Source organism: Antennarius striatus, chromosome 18 (genome assembly GCF_040054535.1).
Source record: "Antennarius striatus isolate MH-2024 chromosome 18, ASM4005453v1, whole genome shotgun sequence".
In the NCBI taxonomy this organism is placed as follows: Eukaryota; Metazoa; Chordata; class Actinopteri; order Lophiiformes; family Antennariidae; genus Antennarius; species Antennarius striatus.
This window is the reverse complement of record NC_090793.1, coordinates 11,088,899-11,108,048: the sequence shown is the minus strand read 5'-3', so window position 1 is coordinate 11,108,048 and position 19,150 is coordinate 11,088,899. Positions and strand designations below refer to the sequence as shown.

Here is a 19,150-nt window from a genome sequence, read left to right as displayed (position 1 = left end):
GAGCTGTCCTCAAGGGCTGTAATTGGTCCTCTACAGTGTGGAAGTGCAAAGCTGTCATCATAGTCTTACAAAAGCATGTACATAGGTGTATCAATGGTGCTAATGACGAGGCCTACCTGGTACTATTAGCTGTTGCCATCAGCATGTTGTAAATAACTTACTAAACCTTTATGCCTGCTGCTGCTCTATAGGACTGTATTCTATGTTAATTTCTCTGTTGTGAATATAGCTGTGATCCTATGAGATATGCCCATTATGTCTCTCCTTTTATGACTCAATTTTCTCTGTTGTTCCTGTGGATTTTGTCACTGTTGGGGAGCCAGGAATGTGATGGGGTAAAATTTCAGTCAAATTAAATTTAAAGTCTCCTATAAGCATCTTGTGAATTTATTTTATTTACATGTGTGTGTTTACTTCTTTCCTATGTGTTCTGCTTTGTTGTATCCATATATTACCAAACTGCACAGTGCGTCAAGCGTCAGAGTAAAATTATTGACAGTTAGAGACACTCATTGTCTCTCATTGTGTTTACCATTCATGCTGGATTTTTTCCTTGAAATTATCATTTTTTATCAGGAAAAAATTGTGAAAATTAAGTTTTTATATCATTAAATGGATAGATTCTGCGTATTATATTAAATTTGCAAAAAAAAAAAATATCTACAAACATAGAACTCAAGCCAATATTATGATGGTGATTACTGTACTGTATTATTATTATAATTATTATTATTATTACATCCTGCTTCAAAGCGCCGATGTATTACAATTGTTAGTGTTCGCGTGTTCGTCCGTGCGTCTGTTCGTTCTTTCGTTCGTTAGTATGTCCACCAAATGTCTTAGCAACTGTTGCAGATAAAAGAAAGCTGAGAAATTTTGACTTTTGTAATCTCAGGAACCCGATAAGATAGAAAAATGAGGAAGAAAGACAGTGTAAGACCGTAGATCAAAGCTAGTGCTTTGATCAATGACAGTAGGTCAGAGTACTAGCTTTGATCTTTGACCTATGCAAGTAGGTTAAAATTTTGAATTCAGGGGTGTCACCTTGTGACTGCCTTGTTATTATTATTATTATTATTATTATTATTATTATTATTATTATTATTATTATTATTATTATTATTATTATTATTGTTATTATTATTATTATTGTTGTTGTTTTTGTTGTTGTTGTTGTTGTTATTACATTATACTTTGGCACATGCTGCACTCCATATGACCATGCTTAAAGTGGCCCTCTGTGTTTCATTGCATTTTTTGACATTTATTTGTGTAAACATATATATTGTTTTTCCTTGTCTTCACAGTTCAAATGTCTCAAAGCCACATGTCCTTGTGCATCTATATTGATGTACAACTGTTTCTAACTACTATATGTCAATGTCAACAGAAACAACAAAGGCAGAGATATCAAGACAATAAAATCTCTCAGAGTTTTGAGAGTTTTGCGACCACTTAAAACCATCAAAAGGCTCCCTAAACTCAAGGTACATCATTTGAAAACCTTTTCAAATAATTTGACATTGGATGTTTTTTCAGTTATCCCCTCTGACTTAGCATTTTGTCTGTAATTCCTCTTATCTGTCCTTTCTGCAGGCTGTTTTTGACTGTGTGGTCACATCTCTGAAGAACGTCTTCAACATCCTCATTGTGTACCAGCTATTCATGTTCATCTTTGCTGTAATTGCAGTGCAGCTCTTCAAGGGAAAATTCTTCTACTGCACTGACAGCTCCATGAATACAGAGAAGGAATGCCAGTAAGTAGAATATCTACACCAGAAATACTCAAAGTCTGTATGTGTGTGTTTCTGGCACAACCTAACCTTCTTCCAGAGTGCATGGAAAAAATAATAAAATAACTTATATGAATATTTACAAAAGTGAAAGTTGAACTTTGAAAATTCAGGCATGGATAACATAGCAAAATAAAGTTTTAAAATGTAAGAATAGTTCTGTTTTACTGAAATCAATATCCTCACCTGGATCCTCAGTGCCAAGCCATGTTAACAGTCTGCTTACTGTATGTGTGACTGTGGACGTGTGTGCAGATGTTTGTGTGTGTGTGTGTGTATGTGTATGTGTGTGTGCGTGTGCGTGTGCATGTGTGTGTGTGTGAATGGGGGCGGGCGGGGTGCTATATGTGTCACTTTTTATTGTTGTATGTTTCATTATTTTATCATGTTTTATCTTGTGAAGCACTTTGAGTTGCATTTTATGTATGAAAAGTGCTATATAGATGAAGTTTGATTTGATTTGAATCAATATTCGATCATATTTTAATCATATTTTCATGATTTTATCACCTTAATGCTAAACATGATAAAAGTGATGTTTTAATTATTTTTGTGTACATTAATTTTTTTCCCTCACAAGATATCATTTTAATACAGTATATTTATATAGCACAATATGAATGTGTGGTGATCTAGAAATTATTTGGTTTCTATCCGGACCTGAAGTATGTGACAAACAATATCTGCATAACACATCAGCCATAAAATAAAGCCAAAACATATACTGTAAATCAGAGTAGCTGCTCATAAAATACAGGTAGAATGCAGAAGTCAAGAGAGCACTAGTAATAAAAAAGCATTAATATCAACTTGAAAGAACAAGCACAAGCCACATGGTTTTAGATTCATCTTCACAATTTCATTCAACACAAGATATGAATGGACAATATAGCCGCAGGAGGGCACAAGCCAGTGTCTTATTGTGCTGGTCCCAAGCTCGGATAAATACAGAAGGTTGCATCAGGAAGGGCATGCGGCGTAAAACTTTTGCCAAATCAAACGTGCTACTCAAACCTATGACTTCCATACCGGATCGGACGAGGCCCAAGTTAATAACGACCGCCATCGGTGAAGTTGACCTACAGGGTGCCAGTGGAAATTGGACTACTGTTGATCGAAGAAGGAGAGGAGGAAAGTATATTCATAGGAATAGAGAGAAGAGGAATGCCAAGATTATAGGACTGAGAGAATGGACGTTGAATGTTGGAACTATGACAGGAAAATGTAGAGAGTTGGTTGACATGATGCAGAGCAGGAAGGTAGATATACTGTGTGTCCAGGAGACCAGGTGGAAAGGTAGCAAGGCTAGAAGTTTAGGAGCAGGGTTCAAGTTGTTCTATCATGGTGTAGATGGGAAGAGAAATGGAGTAGGAGTTATCTTGAAGGAGGAGTTCGTTAGGAATGTCCTGGAGGTAAAAAGAGTGTCAGATAGAGTGATGAGTCCGAAGCTAGAAATCAAAGGTGTGATGGTCAATGTTGTTAGTGGGTATGCTCCACAGGTAGGATGTGAGCTGGAGGAGAAGGATAAATTCTGGTTGGACTTTGATGAGGTGATGCAGAGCAGAACTACACGTGAGAAAGTTGTCATTGGTGCAGACTTCAATGGACATGTCGGTGCAGGAAACAGGTGATGAGGAGGTGATGGGCAGGTTCGGTATCCAGGAGAGGAACGCAGAAGGACACATGGTAGTTGACTTTGCAAAAAGGATGGAAATGGCCATATTGAATACTTTCTTCCAGAAGAGGCAGGAACATATGGTGACCTATAAGAGTGGAGGTAGGAGCACACAGGTAGACTACATCTTGTGTAGACGGTGTAATCTGAAGGAGATCAGTGAGTGCAAAGTAGTGGTAGGTGAGAGTGTAGCCAAACAGCATAGGATGGTGGTGTGTAGGATGACTCTGGTGGTGAGGAAGATGAAGGGGACAAAGTCAGAGCAGAGGACGAAATGGTGGAAGCTGAAAAAGGAAGAGTGTTGCATGACTTTTAATAAGGAGTTAAGACAGGCTCTGGGTGGTCAGGAGGTGCTGCCAGATGACTGGACAACTACAGCTAATGTGATCAAGCAGACAGGTAGGAGGGTACTTGGTGTGTCATCTGGAAGGAAAGTAGATAAGGAGGCTTGGTGGTGGAATGAGGAGGTACAGGAGTGTATACAGACAAAGAGGTTAGCAAAGAAGAAGTGGGACACTGAGAGAACTGAGGAGAGTAGACAGGAGTACAGGGAGATGCAGCGTAAGGTGAAGGTAGAGGTAGCAAAGGCCAAACAAGGGGCTTATGATGACTTGTGTGCTAGGTTGGACAGTAAGGAGGGAGAGACTGATCTATACAGGTTTGCAAGACAGAGAGATAGAGATGGGAAGGGTGTGCAGCAAGTTAGGGTGATTAAGGATAGGGATGGAAGTCTATTGACAGGGGCCAGTAGTGTGATGGGAAAATGGAAAGAGTACTTTGAAGAGTTGATGAACAAAGGAAATGAGAGAGAACAAGGACTAGAAGAGATGACTGTTGTGGACCACGGAGTGGCAAAGATTAGTCAGGATGAAGTGAGGAGGGCATTGAAGAGGATGAAGAGTGGAAAGACAGTCGGTCCTGATGATATACCTGTGGAGGTATGGAAGTATCTAGGAGAGGTGGCAGTAGAGTTTCTGACTGGGTTGTTCAACAGGATCTTAGATAGTGAGAAGATGCCTGAGGAATGGAGGAAAAGTGTGCTGGTGTCCATTTTGAAGAACAAGGGAGATGTGCAGAGTTGTGTTGCCATATAATGAAGTTCTTGGAAAAAGTAGTTGAAGGGCAGAAGTGAGCATTTGTGAGCAGCAGTATGGTTTCATTCCAAAAAAGAGTACTACAGATGCAGTATTTGCTTTGAGGATGTTGATAGACAAGTACAGAGAAGGCCAAAATGAGCTGCATTGTGTTTTTGTAGATCTGGAGAAAGCTTATGACAGGGTGCCCAGAGAGGAACTGTGGTACTGTATGAGGAAGGTGGAGGTGGGACTGCATCAGGGATAATCTCTGAGCCCCTTCTTGTTTGCTATGGTGATGGACAGGCTGACAGACGAGGTTAGACAGGAATCTCCATGGACTATGATGTTTGCAGATGACATTGTGATCCGCAGTGAGAGCAGGGAACAGGTGGAGGAGAAGCTAGAGACGTTGAGGTTTGTCCTGTAAAGGAGAGGAATGAAGGTTAGCAGCAGTAAGACAGAGTAATGTGTGTGAATGAGAGGGACCCAAGTGGAAGAGGGAGGTTACAGGGAGAAGAGATCAAGAAGGTGGAGGATTTTAAGTACTTAGGGTCAACAGTCCAGAGCAATGGAGAGTGTGGATAAGAGGTGAAGAAGCGTGTACAGGCAGGATGGTACGGGTGGAGGAAAGTGTCAGGTGTGATGTGTGATAGAAGAGTTTCAGCTAAAGTGAAGGGAAAGGTGTACAAAACTGTGGTGAGACCAGCGATGTTGTTTGGTCTAGAGACAGTGTCACTGAGGAAAAGACAGGAGACAGAGCTGGAGATAGCAGAGATGAAGATGCTGAGGTTCTCTTCGGGAATGACCAGGAAGGATAGGATCAGGAATGAGTACATCAGAGGGACAGCACATGTTAGAGGTTTTGGAGATAAAGTCAGAGAGGCCAGACTGAGATGGTTTGGACATGTCCAGAGAAGAGATTGTGAATATATTGGTAGAAGGATGCTGAGTTTTGAACTGCCAGGCAGGAGGCCTAGAGGAAGACCAAAGAGGAGGTTTATGGATGTAGTGAAATAGGACATGAAGGTAGTTGGTGTGAGAGAAGAGGACGCAGAAGACAGGGTTAGATGGAGGCAACTGATTCGCTGTGGAGACCCCTGAAGGGAAAAGCCGAAAAGAAAAGAAGACAAGAAGACAAGATATGAATGGACATTCTGACACTGCTGATAACGCAGAAGCTGATCTTAGATTCAGCTTCTCAATAAATGTCTGCAGAGCAGGACTGGCTGCAGATCCCTGGGGACAACAGTTAATAGCACAAAGGTTTTTTTTAAAATGTCTTTGGATTACCACCACCTGGACGAATGAGAACCTACACAGACACAATGGTTACGATGCTCTATTCATGACAACTGTTGGTTTAATTAGTGAACAAATGAATCGGTGAACTCCGGGCCACTCTGTTCCCTACAGAGGCTACTACATTGACTACAGCAGAGACAAAAAGGAGGTGAAGAGGAGAGAGTGGAGGAGACATGAGTTTCATTACGACAACGTCTGCTGGGCACTCCTGACACTCTTTACCGTTTCAACCGGAGAGGGGTGGCCCCAGTGAGTCAACAGTTTTTAATTTTTAATTCAGTTTTAGAATCATTTGCCTATAAACATAAAATAATCCTTTTCTTCTAGGGTCCTGCAGCATTCCACTGATGTCACAGAGGAAAATATGGGTCCGAGTCGAGGGAACCGGATGGAGATGTCGGTTTTCTACGTGGTCTACTTTGTGGTCTTCCCATTTTTTTTTGTCAACATTTTTGTGGCTTTGATCATAATCACATTCCAGGAGCAGGGAGACAAAATGATTCATGAGTGCAGTCTAGAGAAGAACGAGGTGCGGAGCGGTGAGGTATAAATTAATTTTCATATGTTCATGAGGATGAAGATCTCCTCCAGCTCTGTGGGTTGTTGTCATATTTCACTCCAACAGAGGGCCTGCATTGACTTTGCCATCAGCGCCAAGCCGATGACCCGCTACATGCCCCAAAACAGACAAACCTTCCAGTACCGGCTGTGGCACTTTGTGGCATCGCCCTCCTTTGAGTACACCGTGCTCGTCATGATTGCTCTGAACACTGTGGTCCTCATGATGAAGGTGAAACATGGTTCATTTAATAGCAGTGGGATAGAAGAACCTTTTGTCATGTTTGAATACATGGGCTTCAGATAATCACTGCAATATTCATTTAATCCATATTTTTTGTTTCTTCAGCATTCAGTTCTTTGTACCACAAAGTTTAAAATAAATTCAGCTTCATTATCTGGTGTAAAATTTAAAGACAGCTGTTTTTTTAAATGAACTTGGGGTGCAATAACTTTTTTTTATTTTTACTTGTTCGGTACTTAATTGGAGTGTTAGGCATTACCACATATCAGCACTTATTATATCTCAGAACTTATTGATCATAATAATAATAATAATAATAATAGGGGCGGCATGGTGGTGCAGTGGGTAGCTCTGTCGCCGCACAACAAGGCAGTTCCGGGTTTGAGTCCCACACTTGGCGTAGTTTGTATGTTCTCCCTGTGTTTGCTTTGGTTTTCTCCGGGTTCTCCGGCTTCCTGCCACCACCAAAAACATGCGCTTCAGGTTAATTGGTGATTCCAAATTGCCTGTAGTGTGTGAGTGTGAGCGTGCATGGTTGTCTGTCTCTGTGTGGCTCCGCGGTGCACTGGCGTCACACCGGAGTCTGCCCCGCCTCACGCCCTAAGACAACTGGGATAGGCTCCAGCACCCCGTGACCCGCCGTCGCAGAATTAGAAATTCATATTCTCAACATAATAAGTAAAGAAATTAGAAATTAACTTCTGATATTCCAGAGAGAAGAGTTGTAGATACAGTATTTTGAAGGGGGGCAGCGGTAGCTCAGTCAACTAAGTCTTGGCTGCGGACCATAGGGTGGCTGGTTCAAGACCCATGTCGGGCATGCCTGTGTGTGCGTGCGTGCATGTGTGTGTGTTACAGGTGTTATATGTGTACCCACATATATATACGCATGTGACTAACTACCAGTGTGCTAGAGTCAACAAATAATGTCGTCTATCGGAGATTAATACAGTTCATTTAATTTCAAATATGCAATATTTAAACATTGAAAGTTGCATATTGAAATTTATGAACTTTGAATGTAATCAATGAACTGAAAGAGACCCGTAACAGTAGTGGTATTTTAATGTTGATCTATTATCTCTTCAGTACTACTCAGCCCCTGCAACTTATGACACTGTCCTGAAACACCTCAACACTGCATTCACCGTCCTCTTTTCCTTGGAGTGTATACTGAAGATTATGGCTTTCGGTTTAGTGGTGAGTATTGAACACATGAAGACAGAGGTGACAATTTACATCAAGCCCAGCTCCAATGATTTGGAGAGAGTTAAAGATGGCTCATTTGAACAACAACAAACATTTTCTTCTGCCACAGAACTACTTTCGAGATACTTGGAATATTTTTGATTTCATCACTGTCCTTGGCAGCATCACTGAGATAATCGTGGATTTACAGGTGAGTTGCTGCCAAGACACCATTCATTTTCACAACGCCATGACCCTAAATAGATAAGACACAAATTGCCAGCTCAAAACGTAGCATTTGTTCTTTCCAAGTTTCTTCATGTGTTACGATCCCTGCCTCCACACACAAGTAAAGCCATGTTGTGATGAATTTTGCCATCTGTGTTTTATATTCTGTTTTCTGTCTTCCACTCTCACCCTCCCTCCCTCCATCGTCTCTTCAATCATTTGTACGTCTGTCCAGTCATTGAACACCATCAACATGAGCTTCCTGAAGCTTTTCCGAGCTGCAAGGCTGATCAAGCTGCTGAGACAGGGCTACACCATTCGCATTCTGCTGTGGACCTTCGTGCAGTCTTTCAAGGTCAGACACCTTTAATCACTCACACCATTTTTAGGCGAATGATTGATTTGAATGACTGAAAATGATGAAATATATTTTTCAGGCAATAGACTGAATTTATATATTTTAAATGATCAAATTTTTTGTATCTTTTCCAACAGGCTCTTCCTTACGTTTGCCTTCTCATTGCAATGCTTTTCTTCATATACGCCATTATTGGAATGCAGGTATCCTATAATTAATGCAGCACAAATAACATAATAGAGGGCATCTGCTTGATTTTCTGCAGTTGACATATTCTTCTTTCAAATTCATGCAGTATCTTGCATGCAGCGTCTTCTGCAATAGGTTTACATGTGTCATTGGTTAAAAAATTGTTCATCTTTATTAAAACTAGTTTTTTTCCATAGTTGTCAGCTGTCAGTGCATATAGTAAAGACATGTACCAACAAATAAGATATAGTGACGACAGTATACTGATGTGATCTAGGACCAAAAATGATTACGACTTTGACTGTAAGCTTTTAGAATTTACAAAAAAATTGATCTGTGGCAAATTTAGTGTTGAATAGTAGTCTATTTTATCAAACCATATCAGTAAACAAATTAAAGTTAATAGAAATTCTACTTAATTAAAGAAGAGTTAAATACATGATAAAACTAGACGGGCTCTTAGTAAAATGTACACTTCTGAAGAAGAAGAAAAAGAGAAGAAAGAAGAAATGTACTTTATTAATCTCACTTGGGGAAATTAGTTTGTCCATCCATCCATCCATCCATCCATCCATCCATCCATCCATCCATCCATCCATCTATCTTCAACCGCTTATCCGGGGCCAAGTTGCGGGGGCAACAGTCTCAGGAGGGATGCCCATACTTCCTTCTCCCCAGAAACCTCCTCAGTGGAGATCCCGAGGCGTTCCGAGGCCAGCCGAGAGACAAAGTCCCTCCATTGTGTCCTAGGTCTTACCCGAGGTCTCCTCCCGGTAGGACATGCCTGCAACACCCCCCCCAGGGAGGTGTCAAGGAGGCATCCGGAACAGATGCCCGAGCCAGCTCAGCTGGCTCCGCTCAAGGAGGAGCCAGTTCCTCCCTGGTGACTGAGCTCCTCACTCTATCTCTAAGGGTGCGCCCAGCCACTCTACGGAGGAAACTCATTTCAGCCGCTTGTATCCAGGATCTTGTCCTTTCTGTCATGACCCAAAGCTCATGACCATAGGTGAGAGTAGGAACGTAGATTGACTAGTAAATTGAGAGCTTCGTCTTGCAACTCAGCTCCTTCTTCACCACGACAGACGACAGACTCATGTTCCATCCTTCCCTCACTCGTGAACAAGAACCCAAGATGCTGAAATTCCTTCACTTGGGGCAAAAACTTTCCATAGACCTGAAGAGGGCACTCTTTTTTTCCCCGCTCATTTGCTGATTTTTGACTCGCATATGCAGATGTGTGTACAGGCCCCTGAAACAGATACAAACACACACAAGGGGGCCTTCAAGCATGCAGTATATCCAGTGGGAGGTAGAGTGCTGGGTAGCTCCGACCAGGTGCAACCCCAAAGGAGCAGTTTGGGGGGGTGCCTTGCTCAAGGGTACCTCGGCAGTACTTGGCACGGGAGCTTGGACCTCCCACTAAGCTGGGACCTCAGTCCAACCGGGTCTCGAACCGGCAACTTCCAGTCCCCAGTCCACGACTTAGTGGACTGAGCTAATGTGACACAACTTTCAACAAAGCCAATCCCTAGTCTAAATTTTGTATTTTTCTATCAATTTAGAGACAGTAAATGTATTCAAAGTAAGTTAGCTCTAGCAAGGAGATTATTACTTTTATATGTATCTCAATGTATTCGTGCCATATGCCCACAAATATGACGTACATCTGATTTGTAACCAAATATAAAAGCGACTCAAATGTGATTTTAAAATATTGTATTTTTTGAAAAATTTGTGGCACATTAAGGCCAAGATTCAGTCTGTTCAGCCTGTTTATGTGAACCTAGCCCTGGAGGAAGAAAGTGATTGATGTTAGCCTCACAGCTCAGCAGGCCACTAATGTTAGCTTTGTAACCACTAACTGCTGGGTGCTAATAGAACTTGCACAGAGTGAAAAGATAAATTAATTCCTGCTGTCAGTTCTTCTTTACTAAAGCTTTATTCTTATCCATCTCGCCCTTGTCTATCTGTGAAGCTATGAGATATACTTAGTTACAGCAGTAACACAAACATAAGTCAGCAAGGAGCAAGGAGCAAATAAGGCGTTATCTACACATTGCTAATAATAGCTGTGTGCTAACACGGTAGTACAAACACAGGACTGAGTATTCAACCCACTGAACTAGTTACTTATTTGGTTTCACACAGTTCCTCTTAACTGTCACTGAACAGCTGTCAGTGATACCTCAGCTCCAAACGCTACTAAATCAACAGTAGGACTTAAATGAGACTAGACAAAGCATATAGCTTATAAGTTTATAATTGGGCCACAGACATCATATATCCATTCATTCTTGAGTTTGTGCCATTATTAGTCAGTGGTGCTGATGCAGATTGAAAAAGGGGTAAAATGCTCAGATGCAAGTATGACTTTCACCTTAGTATATACATGGTTTTGTCATCCTAGTTAATATTAAAGTAATGGATGGTGCCTAAAAGCATCTGCATGTTAGAATTTGCGAGTTCAATCTTCTTCTTTTCCTTTTCCCGTTAGGAGTCGTCACAGTGAATCAGTTGCCTCCATCTAACCCTGTCTTCTGCATCCTCTTCTCTCACATCAACTACCTTCATGTCATCTTTCACTACATCCATAAACCTCCTCTTTGGTCTTCCTCTAGGCCTCCTGCCTGGCAGTTCAAAACTCAGCATCTTTCTACCAATATATTCATGATCTCTTCTCTGGACATGTCCAAACCATCTCAGTCTGGCCTGTCTGACTTTATCTCCAATATTCTATTATATACATAAAAGCAAGTGTTGTCTCCATGGACTATCATGTTTGCAGATGTTCGCTCTCTGTAGTGAGAGCAGGGAACAGGTGGAGGAGAAGCTAGAGAGGTGGTGGTTTGTCCTGGTAAGGAGAGGAATGAAGGTTAGCCGCAGTAAGACAGAGTACATGTGTGTGAATGAGAGGAACCCAAGTGGAAGAGTATAGTTACAGCAATAACAGTAGATCAAGAAGTTGGACGATTTTAAGTACTTAGGATCAACAGTTCAGAGCAATGGAGAGTGTGGAAAAGAGGTGAAGAAGCGTGTACAGGCAGGATGGTACGGGTGGAGGAAAGTGTCAGGTGTGATGTGTGAGAGAAGAGTTTCAGCTAAAATGAAAGGAAAGGTGTACAAAACTGGTGAAACCAGCGATGTTGTTTGGTCTAGAGCAGTGGTTCTTAGCCTGGGTTCGATCGAACCCTAGGGGTTCGGTGAGTCGGTCTCAGGGGTTCGGCAGAGACGGAGGTCAAGACAGAACACATGGTGTGTCAGGTGTTTTTGCCGGACATACACGAATCACTGTGTACGTTTGACACATTGTGTCAATTCGTGATGACACGCCCCCCTTAGCCATCACTGGCTGCAGGTAATCACGCTACATCGATTAGCCTACCTGTGCTACATGGAATTTTGCTCACTCAGTAGTTGATTTATGCCTGTCATGATGCTACGTCATCTGATTGCTTTCTTAATATTTTAATTCATAGTAACTATGTTGAGCAAAAAAGAAAAAAGTGGGACCAATATGTACAACGTGAATTTACATGTACTGTATAACGGAACGTGATGGGAGTCAGCATTCTGCATGATTTGCTATGCCAAGTTGAGCAACTCTAGTCTCACACTGGCAAAAATAAAGGAACACTTTCTTAAGCTGCATGGAAAACAAAAGAAACAGATTTTGCTGTGAAAATGACATCAGAGTAGCACTTGCCAAGGTGAAGCCATGCATATCTGAACTGGTCTCTCAATAACAATAGAAGTCACACTGATTTGCAGGTAGGTCATTTCATGTGAGTTCATGCACTGTCTTGGTTTTGTTCTTTGAAAATGGTGACATTAATGCACAATTCATTAAGTACACCAGTAAAACATATAGTTATGTCTTAAATTAAAAAATATATATATTTTTTTTTTTTTTTACTAAAGAATAGTTCGGTGAGTGAGCATATAAAACCGGCAGGGTTCAGTACCTCCAACAAATTTAAGAACCACTGGTCTAGAGACAGTGTCACTGAGGAAAAGACAGGAGACTGAGCTGGAGGTAGCAGAGATGAAGATGCTGAGGTTCTCTCTGGGAGTGACCAGGAAGGATAGGATCAGGAATGAGTACATCAGAGCGACAGCACATGTTAGAGGTTTTGGAGATAAAGTCAGAGAGGCCAGACTGAGATGATTTGGACATGTCCAGAGGAGAGATCGTGAATATATTGGTAGAAGGATGCTGAGTTTTGAACTGCCAGGCAGGAGGCCTAGAGGAAGACCAAAGAGGAGGTTTATGGATGTAGTGAAAGAGGACATGAAGGTAGTTGGTGTGAGAGAAGAGGATGCAGAAGACAGGGTTCGATAGAGGCAACTGATTCGCTGTGGCGACCCCTGAAGGGAAAAGCCAATAGGAGAAGAAGAATTGTACTAAAACAGTCTGTTTTCTACAGGTGTTTGGAAACATAAAGCTAAATGACGAGAGTCACATCAATCAACACAACAACTTCAAGACTTTTTTCGGTGCACTGATGCTGCTGTTCAGGTTGATTTAATAATAATACCTTCAAAGTCCAAGTTCAATTTGATTTGAATCTGATATCAGCTCAGTGTCTGTTCATGTTTGAACCACCAGGAGTGCAACGGGGGAGTCCTGGCAGGAGATCATGCTTTCATGTTTGTCGGGTCAGGAGTGTGAACCAGACCACTCCATTGTGCCGCTTGCCATGTCTACGGATCACGAGGGAGCCTGTGGGACTGACTTTGCATACTGCTACTTTGTATCATTCATCTTCTTCAGCTCCTTCCTGGTCAGGCCACAACAAAATAAAATGTTGTGTTATATACAGTATGTGCAAGGTTGCCGCGGACACTGTTCTCCTACTTGTGTCTTTTTAGATGCTGAATCTATTTGTGGCTGTGATTATGGATAACTTTGAGTACCTGACACGAGACTCCTCAATCCTGGGTCCCCATCACCTGGATGAGTTTGTTCGTATCTGGGGGGAATATGATCGTCTGGCATGGTGAGATCGAATTATTGCTTGTCACAATTTTACTTACAGTTTAAACAGACCTGGGCCTGTTTTATAACCTGTAATTTATAATTTAAGTGCAATTTCTTCCGGGATTAATAAAGTATCTGTCTGTCTGTCTGTCTGTCTCTCTATCTATTTATCTAACCTACATTTATCAAATTTAGCAGGCTTATTCCAGTTTGTCATTTTCAGTTGCTTCATTTTAATAAAGCTAGTTAAAAATATTTTACGTCCAGTCCAGTACACTAACTTTATCTCTCTGTTGGTCAGGCTAAACGTAAATTGTTTCTGTCCCTGAAACACTGGGTCATCAGACCAAGTGATGATTTTACCGCTAACCTCTGGTGTCCTGGGTAATATTCTAGAGTTTTAAACCATATCAGTCAAAAATAGAAAAATCAGCCTAATTAAAAACAAACCAAATACATGCTACATTTAGAAGGGCATAAATTTTAAAGGCCTGGCTTGGCAAACCCTGATTCAGATTTTGTATATGTTGAGCTGATTAGATGTTATAATTTATATTATAATTATTATAATTATAATTTGTTATAAATTACCCCCACAGGGGAAATCATTATATTTGAATTTAGTTACTACCTAATTTCTCCAGAATATTTTTTTTGTTTTTAATACTGTAGTTAGCTCTTCTCTGTGCCACGAGCATTATCATTCTCTCTCATGACTGCCCATTGCTGGATCATTGATTACATAATTGTGTGCCTGTACAGGAGCTTGATTGACAGTTATGGGAACCCTTTGACTTTGACTATTTTGTTCAAATCAATGTTGGAATTCAATCACTGCTTTTCTCAGCACACTTACTGATACAGTTTCCTGATCTACATTCATCTTTTTTTACTAGCTAGTCACAAGGTAGAGTGAAATAAACTTGAAGGCGCAGTCAGTATAGAAAACATGTCAAAGTCAAGGCCCGCGGGCCACATCTGGCCCGTGATGAATTATTTATGGCCCCTGGATGATTTTTAATTACCATTAGAACTGGCCTGCAGGTCACATCCGCCTGCTGGTAATTTGCATGTACCAACACTACATTTCCCACAATGCAAAAATACCGGAAGTCACTGCAGCACAGCAAGCAGGCTTTGGTTTCGTTGTTTATCAGCAGTCAGAGCAGAGGTTGAATGTAGCGACTACATTCTTCAAAATTGGCTAAAAGGAAGGTGGACGCTGAGAGCAGAGGGTGTCAAGCCAGGTGGAAGTCAGGGTGTATGTTCACCTGTGTGTCTTCTGCTGAGTTTGCACGTTTCATGTCCGACACAATGCCCCAGCTGTGCATCCAAGATGCTTGGACACTCTATGTGTTTGGTAGCACAGACCTGTGTGAACAGTTGTTCTCTCTGATGAAACTGAACAAAACATCACACAGGAGCCATCTGACTGATAAACGCGTTCACTCCGTCCTGAGGATGTCCTCAGCTCAGAGCCTGACCCCGAACATTGATGAACTTGTAGAAAAGATAAGACACCATCAAATATCAGGGTCAGCCTCAGCAAGTGAGCATCACACAGCAGTAACACATTTTCAGTTTTAAATTCAGTTAAATTTTTACACTTGTTTTTTACAAGACGTGACATCTCTTTGAACGAAATATTGTTTTATCTGTGTGCCATAGATTTTTGTATTTTATTTTATTTATATGTATTTCAGTTGAATGGACTCAGGGAAAATTGCAGATAAGAGCCATTAGAAAGAACACAACTGATTTGACTTTTTTTTTTAAATTTTAATATTTGAAAGCAGTGTTTTGCAGTATCATAGAGCAGCACAATAATGCCTTTTCACTTTATATTGCATGCTATTTCATTTATGCATTTTTCTTGATATTAAGGAACATATTTTGCTTTTGATGGCATTTACTTTTTGCTTTGTTCCTGTTGTAAATGTTTCCCCTTGAAGTTACTAACAGAGCCATAACAAAATGTTGCTTTATTCATTTAATCATTAAATAATATACACTGTGTTAGCTCTTGGTTAAATAGGCTATGTTCATTTCAATATGTTATGGTAAACATTGAACCAGTCAGGCCCTCGGACAGTAGCAAATTTGTCTGTTTGGTCCTTTGTGTATTTGACTTTGACACCCCTGGTATAGTAGAAGTTGATGAAATTCAAATGCAAAATAGTGTCTAGAGTTCTCTGTCTGCCATTTTTACAAGATAAAACAGAAAAGGGTGTTCTCTCTGTCTTCATGCAAAAGGTATGAATTTTCTGTCACTTTTGATAAACCTCACCTCCTTTTGTGTCTCTATGCCCCCTCCTTTCTGTTTGCCTCTGAAGTGGTCGCATCCACTACACCGCCATGTATGAGATGCTAACACACATGTCTCCACCCCTGGGTCTGGGCAAGAAATGTCCTGCTAAGATTGCTTACAAGGTACTGAAAACATATTGACGTGTTTAATAAATGAGAGGAAAAATCAAGTAACGTGTCTATCTTACATGAATCTGTTATTTTTGGTGGAGCACAACAGTTTAATAATTGTTCAGGTGAAATCAAGGGAATCAACAGACTAATGATCAACACCCATTATAGGACCATTCCTGTTATTTGATGTCATATCAATAATGAATGAACCTTCTGCTCTCTCAGAGGTTGGTGTTGATGAACATGCCTGTGGATGAGGACATGACTGTCCACTTCACCTCCACCCTGATGTCACTCATCCGCACAGCCTTGGACATTAAAATAGCAAGAGGTAAGGGCCAGCAATAAGGATATTATGATTGTAATGTGGCATCCAGGGCAACTACTGTTTAATGTACTTAATGCTGTTTATCAGCTGATTAGAGTTGTCTAGTATCGTTAAATATCTGTAAAATGAAAATTATTGTCAAGTTAAAAAAAAGAAAGCAATGCCTTGAAATGTACTTGTTTTGTCAATTTGGGAAGTAAAACATTTTCTCATATGCAAGAAAAATGCAGTAAATCCTCTCAGCTGTCAGAGTAAGGTTTGGCTTCTTTACTCAAAATGTAATTAACATGAAAATACTTTACTTACTTTGTATATATTTGTTAATTTCATACCAGTGAACTAACACAGAGTTTTTAGCCAACGTCGATGTGGATGTTTTTCCTCAGGTGGTGAGGACCGCATCGGTCTAGATATTGAACTCCAGAGAGAGATCAGTATCATTTGGCCTTATCTGCCCCAGAAGACCCTGGACCTACTTGTACCTATCAACAAAGGTCTGACTTTAACTATAGAAGAAACACTCAGTGTGACAGGGAGAGAGACAAGCAGTGAAAGCTGATGTAGTGTGTCTGTCATCTCAGATACAGACATGACTGTGGGGAAGATCTACGCCTCCATGATGATAATGGACTACTTCAAGCAAAACAAAGCCAAGAAGCTCCGACAACAATTAGAAGCTCAGGTAAGCTCTGCATCCCAAATAACTATGTGGGTGTCCCCCTTAGATATTTAAATATACAATACCATATTATGGAAATGACATGACAATGAACTCTAATTTGTACTCATGATAATCATGATAATAACATAATCTGCTTGCAACAAATCTTAAATGTGTCCTGGTCGTCATAAAAATGAAGGCTTCTGACAAAGGTTTATTTTGTTTTTGGTGTCTCAGAAGAGTAGCTTGATGTTCAAGCGTCTGGATGCCTCCACCCTCCCTGAGGACATCCTGTCCAACACGCAGACACTGCCAATGATGCCCCATAGTGCTGGCTCGGCCCTGTGAGTTTGCACATGTGTGAACATTTGTTATCTAGTGTTTCTTTGATATGATTGTTGCCATTGTTATTCTTTCTCTCTGTCACACACAGGACCAGAGGAGGCTTTGTGGCTTTGAGCCCCATTTCACCCCAGGAACTATTTTTGCAGCCCATTGGCTCAGACATTGATGCTAATCAAGACTTGAATCTGGTGAGAAAGACAGCCCACATCAGTGTGCAACAATATGTGCTGTTGACATTAAATTCATGGAGAAAAATTCCCCATTCAGACTAGGTTAACACTCTACAACTCCAGCTAGTCACGAAAGCAGAAGCCTCTCGGATAAGAAGCAAAAGATTTCAAGCTCTTCCTACAAGTCCAGTTGACTTTATTCTACACAGAAATCTACATGACATGGATAACTGGGAATCTTTACAGACATCCTACTCAAACTGTTTTTCAATAGTTTTAGGGGTCAAATTCAACAGCAGATGTGAACACTGATAACTATTTGTTGTATTTGTTTAGTCAGACAAGAGATTTTGATGACATTTTGTCTGAGGGTGAATCATTGGCCAAAGAGGAATTTGTTAAATTTTGTGCCAGTTCTTGAAAACATTAACTAGTAATTCAACATAAATGAACTTAAATAAGGGCAACTGATGATGTCTCATGTCTATCATGTTGATGGAGACATAGCACTTCAGAGTCAATTGACTGTATGATCTGTGAAAAATGAGAAGTTATATCTGTCTGAAAAATAGATATATAGATCATGTCTGTTCTCTCTGTTAATTTTTCACATGAAAAGCAGACAGGAGATACAAGCGACTCCTTAAAGGGCTCAGCCTCTTGTGTTGGGGATCAGAGGGTGAATGGACTTTGGCAGGAAGAGAAAAGTCCTGAGCGAGTTTATCGACCTCGTCACAAAAGCTACAAGGCTGCTGGTTAGTTCTTCTGATTTATCATTACATTGTGTTACCACACCTTGTTTGCATAGAGTATGAAGCATTCATGGCATTCACTTCAATCTTGGATATTGATGATTGTGTTGAAGTAAAACAAACTTTAGCTGTATTTTGCATTAGCCATCTTAACACGACAATGAACAGCTTTCAGACATAGCAACAAAAAGTCTTTTTACATGCTCATGGACAGGCTTTTTGGTCATTTGCAAAAAGCCTGTGAAGGCAGCCGCCATGTGGGTGTGGTTGTATTTTGCATTTGTAGGGCTGTGGAGCCAAGCTTTGTCTGATTCAGGCCTGAGGATCCATTGTCTTTAATGATTAAGTTCATACATGAAGGAACAAGTTATTATGATGTTGATTAAATCATGCTCATGTGGTTGAGTCTGTTTTCAGAAGTCGATGTGTGACAGTATATATTAGATTATGCCGGAAAGAATTAAATCAGTCAGGTTTCACAATAGCTCAAACGAGATTTTTTTTGTCTGTTTTTTTCCATGTTATTTAAAGTACAGTCATGTGTTTAAAGAGATGTGGGCCATGTAACAATTTGTTCATATCTAAGATATATATGCTTGCACTTCATTTGTAGAAACTTACATGAAAATCACATGTATATAATTTGGCAGCTTTCTATTGTTTTAATGGACATAATAATAATAATAATAATAATAATAATAATAATAATAATAATAATAATAATAATAATAATAATAATGGATTTGATTTATATAGCGCTTTTCTGGATACTCAAAGTCGCTTTTACATTGGATCCATTATTCATTCACTCCTCATTCATATTTGGTGGAGGTAAGCTATGTATGTAGCCCCAACCAGCTGTTTTCCTCTTTGACTTTTCACAT

General features: G+C 40.4%; 1 protein-coding gene across 1 annotated transcript in view; it reads left to right on the top strand.

Moving 5' to 3' along the window:
* LOC137611871 (voltage-dependent R-type calcium channel subunit alpha-1E-like) overlaps window positions 1-19,150 on the top strand; it is a 55,152-nt gene that overhangs the window by 33,508 nt on the left and 2,494 nt on the right. The window contains exons 24-42 of the mRNA XM_068340010.1: window positions 1,391-1,487; window positions 1,597-1,757; window positions 5,958-6,095; window positions 6,174-6,375; window positions 6,472-6,636; window positions 7,738-7,848; window positions 7,967-8,047; window positions 8,300-8,419; window positions 8,560-8,625; window positions 13,036-13,127; window positions 13,218-13,392; window positions 13,481-13,608; window positions 15,923-16,019; window positions 16,236-16,341; window positions 16,725-16,832; window positions 16,920-17,020; window positions 17,237-17,343; window positions 17,433-17,532; window positions 18,137-18,269. Coding sequence (XP_068196111.1) covers window positions 1,391-1,487; window positions 1,597-1,757; window positions 5,958-6,095; window positions 6,174-6,375; window positions 6,472-6,636; window positions 7,738-7,848; window positions 7,967-8,047; window positions 8,300-8,419; window positions 8,560-8,625; window positions 13,036-13,127; window positions 13,218-13,392; window positions 13,481-13,608; window positions 15,923-16,019; window positions 16,236-16,341; window positions 16,725-16,832; window positions 16,920-17,020; window positions 17,237-17,343; window positions 17,433-17,532; window positions 18,137-18,269 — 2,288 coding nt within the window. The remainder of the gene's footprint in view (window positions 1-1,390; window positions 1,488-1,596; window positions 1,758-5,957; window positions 6,096-6,173; window positions 6,376-6,471; window positions 6,637-7,737; window positions 7,849-7,966; window positions 8,048-8,299; window positions 8,420-8,559; window positions 8,626-13,035; window positions 13,128-13,217; window positions 13,393-13,480; window positions 13,609-15,922; window positions 16,020-16,235; window positions 16,342-16,724; window positions 16,833-16,919; window positions 17,021-17,236; window positions 17,344-17,432; window positions 17,533-18,136; window positions 18,270-19,150) is intronic.